Here is a 10,029-nt window from a genome sequence, read left to right as displayed (position 1 = left end):
AAAATACAGTGCTAAAAGTAACAGTCATTAAGGCTCTGTTCACTTGTTTTCCTAGGAAAGGAAAAGAAAAGGTTTCCCGGGAATTTGACGTGGCATTAGGAAAAAGAAATCCAAGGAAATTGTGTAGGAAAAGGTTTCCCGTGCCTGTTCACGTGCGTAGAACTGTGCAGGAAAAAGTTTCCCGAGAAACTGCTTGCTCACCTTTTTTCACTAATTTTCCCGGGAAAGCAAATCCGACCAAAATAGTGGGATTTGGTTTCCCACACTTGTGAGAAAAGAGACATTTCCATATCATTTTTGGCAATTTATATGTCATTATTTGACATTTTCCACCTAGGCTTGTTACTTTATCAGGAAAGCAAGTGAACACCAGAATTCTGTCTTGTCAAGGTCTTGTAAAGGAAAAAAGAGGCTATTTTCCAGGGATTTGCTTTCCCGGGAACACAAGTGAACAGAGCCTAAGGGAGACATGGGACATCATAGAGCATCTCAGTTAGAAAATAGGGAGATCTAGCATTATTGGACTCAAAATTAGAGTAGTAAGAGCGTGAAGCGTAATATTTTTCAAAAAGTACAGTGGGGCCCACTTCAAAAGATGATCCAAACCGTCCATTTGTTGGGCCATGACGCATATAGGAGGGTTAGGATCATCCAATGGAAATGATCTATCAGTGTACAACCTATAGACGGTTTCCTACAGATCGGAGGGTTAGGATCACCCTATAAAAATGATGTACAGTGTACAGCCTATTTATGGGTAAATGAATATGAAACAAATACTGGACGTCACGCGCACGCGGCATATTAAAAGTTAATGGTCCCCGGTGCAAGGATGAGATAAAAACTATAATGATATATTCATCTTCATTTCTTCCCAGGCCACCCCATTGTACCCCTGTAAAAGTACACTACAAGTCTACAACTACAACTACAAGGGTGGCCCGGGGAAGAAAAGAAAGCGAATATACCAATAAAATACTCAAAACCGCATATCAGATCAGATCACACGTCCGTGTGATCATCTCAAGAAGAAAAATACAAATAAAAAACAACGCCAGCACCAACCAACCTTCTTCTTTAGTCTTTAATCTTTATAAACAAGGAGACCTTCATCCTTTCCTATTCCAAAACAACAACCTTCCCACCCCCTTTTTCCGTCCCACCCCCCTTTTTCCGTTTCCCCACACCACTTCGCGCGCGCGCGCTCTCTCTCTGAAAACAAAAAAAGCGACTGCTAAGTTTTAAGTCTCTGGGGGAATTTGAGGTGCAACAATGGGAACGGGCGCTTCGAAGAACCCAGAGAGTTCACAAGGGATCAGCGAAGAGAGAGAAGAAAGTCTCGACCAAGCAGGTGGGCAGCTGTATGTGTCATTGAAGATGGAGAATTTCAAGCCCAAAGGCGAACTCATCCCTCACGTCTATGGCTCCGTCCCTCTCGTTGGCTCTTGGGATTCTTCTAAAGCCGTAATCTCTCTCTCTCTCTCTCTCTCTCTCTCTCTCATATTTATATCTATCAATCCGAAATAAACCCGAATGATTTGCCTATGTAGTTTCTCATGTTTCTTAATAAAATTTTGTTATAATCTTAGTTTTGCTGCTGCTCGAATCCGACTTATAGGTCGTCTAGCTCTGGCAGAGGAATGCTCGACTGGATGATCTTAGTGACGTCCTGGCACTCACATATAGTGGTTAGAGATGCCTTAAGTTGGAACTCCAGGGAAACCCTTCGACACTCAAGTCAGTAGAGGCAACAGATGGGGCTAAACCCTATGGAAAGGGGGCTTGGGTTGGTGTGAATTGCATTACCGAATCGGAATGCGGGTTTCCCTTTTATAGATGGAGGTTCTGTGACTAGTGGGGCGAGGGTAGTGTGATGCTGGGCTATTGTTGGTATTGGCGCTTGCATCGTTGCGGCAATGAGGCCCTAGGCCTTGCATAGAGAAGGCATGACTGGCACTTGTTGAGAAAATCCGCCGGGCAAATCTGATCTGATCTTGCACAAATAAACGGAAAAGTATAAATAAACATAAGCAACAAGTTGAATACCGAGATTTTACGTGGTTCGGCCATGCCTACATCCACAATTGAGAAACACGATCTTCCACTATGAGAAAACAATATACAAGGATTACATGGATTAACCCAAAACCCACAAACCCGCAGCCCTTTCCTTGTATTCCCAAGTCCCAACCAAGAGCGTACACAAAGAGTAACCCAAGAAAAACCCAAGAAGGACACGCCCCTCCTTTTTTTTGAATGGTCCATGAAGAAACCCCTTCTCTCTCCTTTCTTCTCCCTTGTATCTCTCTTACCTCAGGCAAGAGAAAACCCACTCTTGTTTTGCTGTTCCTTGTGCAATGACACACACAAAGGCCTCCCACACACCTTTCTCGTGAGATATACGAGTATTAATATCTAGGTTTTACAAAACCCCAAAAGCCTAGTTTCTATTTTACCTTATTACCTTCCCACCACGGCCGTGGGAAATAAGGCAACTTTCCAACAGCGCTGGCACGCTGCAGGGAGGCCCATGCGTTGCATGGCGAAGGCGTGATTGGTGCTAGTGCTGGCATGCTGCACTGTCCCCAGTGTTACGAAACAACGGCTGATTGGGTGATGCGGCGGTGCGTGGTCTTTGGATGCCGTGCTGGCCGATGGCTAGGATGCTTATTGAGGGTTCTCTTCGCTATGCCACATGGCGGTTTCCAATCCAGGATGCTCAAGGTCTTAAGCCACGTGTTAGTGCGTTGTTGGTGCCCGATTTTACCCCCAATAGTCGTCAAAAGAAGAAGAAGAAGAAATAAACCCAATTGAAATTTCATGCACATAAATTTTGTTACGTGATTAATTGGCCGTACCACAAATAAATAATGGAAAAAGATGGAAACGAGAGATGAATGGTTGATTTGAGGCATCTAGACCTTCTAAAGGTTCAATTCGAGAGGAACCACAACTCTCATGAAGCATACGTTTCGGTTTTGGTTGCCAATTCTCCACATTTCTATGGTAATGCAACTATTGAAATACAAGAACAAAGTTAGTTACACATCGCCATCCATTTTCCTACTTACCAGACACATCATCAACAACTAACACCCCTACCCTAAAACACATAAGCCTTAAACACATAATAACTACATTACAACTACCCCATAAAAAACATTATAGTATGCATGCATCATTCCGTCCCCCTTTGAAACGACCTTGTCCTCGAGGTTGAATTATTGGAGAAAATACTCCAGTTCACTGGGTCTCAAATCATATTGGGCATAATTTTGTTGAGCAAAACAATTAGCTTTAGACTTTCATTTATTCAGAACAATGACTGTGATCTTTGGAATCACGCTTTCAAAATCTTTTGCTATCAAAGTTGGAAGGAAATATGATTTTTGATGAAGGTGCATCGAAATGATGGAATAATTTAATGGTTTAGCAAAATCAATGTGATCCTTGGCAGTATCTTCAACTAAATCATCTTTGTCTCCACCAATTTTTGCGTTTTTATCTACTGGAACATAAAAAATTTAAAGATTTAACTTTCCTTCATCTTTCCGCATTTACTCGATCGCTATGCTGATTTTGTTAAAGCCTTATGCAAATCATCGTTGTTATTTTATCAATTTCAAAACAAGTGCTTTGATCTCCCAAAAATCATCACGTATGGAATCCAAAATCTCCCAAGATGCAGCCATGACACACTATTGACCTCTCTGATACTACTTGTTACGTGCCTAATTAGTTGTAACACAAATAAACAAAATAAAAGATAGAAAAGAGGGGGGAGGAGGAAGAAGAAAACTTATTTTTTCTCTTTCGTGAGGAAGAAGAAACTATTTCTCTCTTTGGTAGCTTCATTGAGAAGGCAAGTTTCCAGTGCATCAATTTGCTTCGTTGCATGCACGAACGTGGCTGCATAGTCTTTTGGAGAAAAAAAAAAAAAGGCAACATATAAGTTTGAGAGATTTGTTGCTTAACCTTTTGGAGAAATAAAGAAAGGCAACAAATAAGTTTGAGAGATTGGTTGCTTAGTCTTTTGGAGAAATAGAAAAGGCAACAAATGAGTATTATCTTATCTAAGATGCTGTACGAGTCATTCAAGAGAGAATAATATGGTAACTTTACTTATTCATCCTCCCCCCTCTTTCCTCCTTTAGGCACCCCACTTAAGTAACTCATTATTTTAAACCCCATTCTTACCTTGGGTACCCCTTCCAATTAAGTAAGACTAATTTTGCCCCCCCCGGCCTCTCTCTCTCTCTCTCTCTCTCTCTCTCTCTCTCTTTTATCTTTAGGCACCCAAAAAAAAAAAAAATCAGAAAAAAAAAACAGAAATAGAGTTTTCTTTTTCTCTCTAGTATCTCTCTCATCTCTTCATCTAGTTTCTCTATCTACTTTCGGGCTATTTTCACTCAAAATTTGTCTGTGACTTCTACACGGAAGTTGTTCCACGTAGAAAGGAGAGCACATCCATCTCATTTTCAGCCGCAGACAGCGACTTTCAGCACAATTTCAGGAGAAATCTCAGCCATCGATCATGTTCCATCATCCGATTGACGATCCACGAAAAACATTGTTTTCCTTTCGACATCGTGGATAGATCTAACTGCTGATTTTCACATATTCTATTTTGAAGCCATGCGGCATTGATTCGCCCCAACAATGACTGCACCATGGGTTCCATATTTCTATGGTTCCGATACCTACTACTATCCCTATGGAGATTACGATGTTGCGTGCCTAAAATGGATCAAGGCTCTTGATGCATACCATAAGTACTATGGTTATGATCATCAAATGACCATTCGTCGAGTTACGGATACAGTTTGCAGAGATGCTAAGGTGAAATGGAGACACTTCTTGCGAGGGCGCAATGATTTAGGCATGCCTTGTTTTAGTTGATGGCAAGACGTTTGTGATGAGTTTGCGAAGGTCTAATGCTCGGAAGGCTTATTATCAATATCATCAGACGCAAAGACAAGTCCAACCCAGAGGAGCCGGGGAACAACACACTCAAGCTACTTTGGATCAGCACTCATACATGATAGCTGATATGAAAGCAACCTTGAATTGCATTAACAAGCATCTTGGGCTTAAGGTTCCCAGGGAGGCCACGACTTCCAGGAATTCATGCTCAGCCTACCTGTCTCCTTCCCCTGTTGATGGGGCTACATCTCAAGAAGGGGAGGAAGATGCCACAATCGATGTTACCAACTCCCACGACATGACGCAGTTGATGCAAGTGATTGTTCGGATGTTCTTGGTGATGAGGTTGACACTGATGATCCAGTTGCTGGGCGTACTGAGTCTAAGCTTATTACAGAGATTGCAGACATCGAGGCCATGATGAGCATTGTGATTGAGGATGCCGATTCTACAGTAGATGAGCACAATGACCGTATTGTCTCTACTGCCGATGCTCCGATCGAGATGATTGTGGATGAGGATGCAAGTGATGGCTTGACAAATATAGATACATGTGAGGTGCATGGAGATACCGATGTTGCATATGGTCACACTGTTAAAGAGGAGATTTTGGCATACACTATTCATGTGGATATGGTGATTCCTGTGGATTTTACATTTGACAAGGCCGTGATCTTTTATGCAGTTACCGCGAGTGACCATTTACCATCTATGATTGGCCTCATCCGTGTTGCCACTTTTCCAGTTCGTCGCACTTGCTTGGATGGACCACTTCTGATCACCTGTATCAGATGTGACTTCGACGATCTTCTACTCCTACTGCGAGAGTGGGTTATTTACATATTCGATCCAGGCGGACTAGAATGATGCAGATTGTAGGCCCCATAAGCGGCATATGTGCCCATTAGGACTTTTCAAGAGTTTATTTTCTTGTTATTTAGTTCTAGGATTTTTATTTCCATGTTTTAGTTTTAGGGCTTTTATTTTCCATGTTATTTTATTTCCAAGTTATTTCAATTGCCTATATAAGGCCCTCATGTATTAGGGTTTTTTTAGAGATTTTGATGATTTGAATGAATTAATTGAGAACAGAGATTCTCCCCTATCCCTCTTCTTCTTCCCTTTAGTCTCTTCTCTTCCTTCGAAGTGGATTCTAGGATTCTTCTTCTCTTAATCTTCTATTTCTCCTCTCTAATTTTTATCGTCTTTCTTCTTTCCTAGTGGATTCTTGGGTTTGTCTCTCCTTCCCTCCTATTCTTCTTCTCTTCCCCTCTTTATTCTATTTCTCCTTCCTTGGGCCACATCAAGAGAGGTTGATTCGAGGTAACCAGACCTCTTAAAGACTCAATTTGAAAGGCAAAATATAGAAGAAGAGGGGGAGAAAGGTTGATTTGAGGCAACCAGACCTCCTAACAGTTCAATTCCCGAGGAACCATGACTCTCTTGAAACAAACTTTCCTTCTTTGTCGTAAAATTCTATTTCTCTTTTTCATTAACATACTACTACTTAAATACAAGCAAAAGATAGTGCCACATCACAAGCCCATCTACTGGTTCCTCTTGAAATGAACCGTTAGGAGGTCCGGTTGCCTCGAATCAACCTTTCTCTCCCCCTCTTTTTCTATCTTTTCCATTGTTTATTTTTGTTACGGCCAACTAGGCACATAACAAGTGGTACCAGAGCAGTCGATCCCGCATGATGGCCATATCTTAGGAGATTTTGGATTTCATGCGTGATGATTTTCAAAAGATCAAGACACTTGTTTTGAAATTAAGAGCAACAACGATTTGCAAAAGGCTTGAGCCAAATCAGCATAGCGACCGATGAAATGTACTAAGATGGAGGAAAGTTAAATCTTGAGAATGTTGATGTTCAAATAAAAAAAAATGAAATAATTGATGGCGACAAAGATGTTTTAGTTTAATACACTACCAATGATCGTCTTGATTTTGTTGACTCGTTCAAGCATTCCATCGTTTCAATATGTCTTCATGAAAAATCGTACTTCCTTCGAAATTTGATTACAACGAATTTTGAAAGTAGGGTTCAAATTGTTTTTGAAGGTCACGAAGATCTAAAGTTAATTGTGTTGCTTAACAAAATTGTTCCCAATAAGATTTGGGCTGTGGTGGAATAAAGTATTTTCTACTATATCTTGACCTTGAGGACAAAGTCGTTTTTAAAGGAGAAGGAATGATATGTGCATATTATTGTGGTGTATATGGGGTAGTTAGAGTTAGTTATTATGTGGTCATGGTTATGCAGTTTAGGCTTGTGGGGGTTAGTTATTGGTGATCTGTCTTGTAAGTGGGTAGATGGGCTTGTGATGTGGCACTACCTTTTGCTTATATTTAAGTAGTGTGCCATTGAAAAAGGGAAAGAGAATTTTACAGCCACGAATGAAACTTTGTTTTCAGGAGAGTCATTGTTCCTCTCGAATTGAACCGTTAGGAGGTTCAGTTGCCTCTAATTAACCTTTCTCTCCCCCTCTTTTTCTATCTTTTCCATAGTTTATTTTTGTTACGGCCAATTAGGCACACAACAAAGATGGTTTTGTTGAACGCTCCGCCGAAGGTCATATTGATTATGTTCAACTGTTCAATCCTTTAACCATTTCGACGCGGTTTCATGAAAAATCATATTTCTTTCCAACATTGATTAGAACTGATTTTGAAGGTGGGTAGTTATTGTAGAGAACAACTACGATATAGTTGACTTAAAAAAAAACAGCCACTATATAGTTACTGTGTTAGGTGTCTTACTTGTGTGGTTGAAAGGAGAGTGGTTATTATAACTTGTAACTACATGTTTAGTATTTAAATGAAAATGAAAGTCATGGATGAGGGATCCAAGAAGTTTAATCCCAAAAGAAATGTTAAGGAGGCAAGAATATCCTCGAATTTAGCCTAAAGGAGGCAATGTAACAAGTGGTATCAGAGCGGTCGATCCTGCATCATAGCTGCATCTTGGGAGATTTTGGATTCCATGATGATTTTCAAAAGATCAAAATACTTGTTTTGAAATTGACAGAAGATCAACGATGATTTGTGAAAGGATTGAACAGAATCAGTATAGAGGTCAATAAAATGCGCAAAGATGAATGAAAGTTAAATATTGAAAATTTTGATGTTCGAATAGAGAAAAATGCGAATTGATGGTGACAAAGATGATTTAGTTGAAGACGCTACTGAGGATTCCATTGATTTTGCCAAACCATTCAATTATTCCATCATTTTGATGCACCGTTATAAAAAATCGTATTTCCTTTGAACTTTGATAACGACAGATTTTGGTCTGAAAGATCATGATCATTGTTTTTAAAGAACACTAAGGTCTAAAGTTAATTGTTTTGCTCAACAAAATTGTGCCCAATATGATTTGGGATCCTGGTGGAAGAAAGTATTTTCTCCAATAATTCGACCTTGAGGACACAGTCATTTTTAAAGGGGAAAGAATGATATGTGCATGTTATTATGGTGTATGTGAGGTGGGTTAGAATGTAGTTATTATGTGGTTATGGTTTATGTGTTTTAGGGTAGTGGGTGTTGGTTGTTGATGATGTGTCTTATAAGTGAACAAATGGATTGATGATGTGTAACTATCTATGTTCTTGTAATTAAATAGTTGTATTGCAAGGAAATTGATAGAAATTGGCACAAAGAAACTTTGTTTTAGGAGAGTCATCGTTCCTCTCGAATTGAAACTCTAGGAGGTCCTGTTGCCTTGAATCAACCTCTCTCCCATTATTTTCTATCTTTTTTGTTTGTTTATTTCTGTTACAGTCAATTAGGCATAAACACATAATAACTACATTACAACTACCCCATAAACAACATAATAGTATGCACGTATTAATTCTCTCTCTCTCTCTCTCTCTCTCTCTCTCATTTTTATATATTTCTATATCTATCAATCAGAAATAAACACAAACGATTTGCCTTTGTAATTTTCCTGTTTTTAAAAAAAATTAAAATCTTGTTATATTCGCTAAAAGACGAAGAAGAAATAAACCTAAATGAAATTTCATGCACATATGCAATGCCTGCTTTTTTTCTCTCCTACCCTGATGCCAATTTCTATTCCTTTGCAGCTTTCCATGGAACGTGAGTCTGCTTCCATATGGGAATTGAGTTTCGTTGTGCCCCCTAATCATGGTAAAACTTTTTATTTTTTATTTATTTTTAGTTAGTTTGGAATGGGGGACTTGTTAATTGATTATTGATTTTCAGAAACTTTGGATTTCAAGTTCCTTTTAAAACCCAAGCACAATAATGTGCCTTGCATCCTTGAGGAGGGTCCTAATCGACAGCTGATCGGAGGGACCTTACAAGGCGATGCCAGGCTGGCTCTCTTCAGGCTTAGCAGTGACGAGTTGCTTGAGTATCGCGTGCTTATTAAAGCTGATAGAGTCTCTCCGTTCGATCTTGCCGCTAGTTGGAGGGCTTTTCAAGAGCATCTTCAGCCTTCTACCGTGCGTGGAATTCCAGATGTTAGCATTAATGCCGCTCCCGAGACGGGTCTTGAGGTATGATTGTATCCTCAGATTGAGAATCTGGTTTCTCATTTGAGATGTTATCTTTCCATAGATCTTTACTGTTGCATGGACTTCCATGTGAATGTAGATGTATATACTGAACTGTACTAAAAGAGCATATTGGTTGTGCCGCTTAATTTATCTACTGATACAACACAAAATAATTTGTTAGTTAAGGTGTCTAATTGCTTGATTAAGTTTAGAATAGTTTCAGTGAGACAATTTTGAATATGGACTATGGTGCTTTTATCGAATAGTTGTCCACATGGGTATGCTTTACTGGTTCTCTTCGTCATAGTTTCAAAACTCCCCAAATATGCTTTACTGAGTACTTGGCCGACGATCAAAGTAATTGCCTCCTGATATATGGAGTTAGGGACTTTTGATATACCCTGAAAAATCCACCTGTACCTTTCTGTCCATATCGCCCAGCAAATGGCCAAGAGGGCTAGATACCATGGAGTCCTTCCCGTCACATGCCAGGGAGCGAAATTCCACCCCACCTAAAGATCACATAAGTTATTGGGTAAAACCCACGACATACCATTATGATATTGTGATGCCATTTAAT

At 39.8% G+C, this 10,029-nt stretch overlaps 1 protein-coding gene across 3 annotated transcripts in view; it reads left to right on the top strand.

Moving 5' to 3' along the window:
* Window positions 1-1,125: 1,125 nt before the first annotated feature.
* LOC143849744 (6-phosphofructo-2-kinase/fructose-2,6-bisphosphatase-like) overlaps window positions 1,126-10,029 on the top strand; it is a 29,759-nt gene continuing 20,855 nt past the window's right edge. Inside the window, exons 1-3 of one of the 3 annotated variants that reach the window (XR_013235793.1) lie at window positions 1,126-1,464; window positions 9,015-9,078; window positions 9,154-9,449. Coding sequence is in view for 2 of the 3 variants with exons in the window: in XM_077358920.1 (XP_077215035.1) it covers window positions 1,273-1,464; window positions 9,015-9,078; window positions 9,154-9,449 (552 nt within the window). In the remaining variant the exon portion in view is untranslated. Of the gene's footprint in view, window positions 1,465-9,014; window positions 9,079-9,153; window positions 9,450-10,029 lie in introns of those variants that run through there. The other 2 variants (XM_077358920.1, XM_077358921.1) reach the window with 2 other exon arrangements.

The sequence above is a fragment of the Tasmannia lanceolata genome, unplaced genomic scaffold (assembly GCF_043159265.1).
Source record: "Tasmannia lanceolata isolate RefF3 unplaced genomic scaffold, GAP_Taslan_0.1 ptg000018l, whole genome shotgun sequence".
Lineage (NCBI taxonomy): Eukaryota > Viridiplantae > Streptophyta > Magnoliopsida > Canellales > Winteraceae > Tasmannia > Tasmannia lanceolata.
The sequence above is the reverse complement of the archived record's forward strand: the minus strand, read 5'-3'. Positions and strand labels throughout refer to the sequence as shown.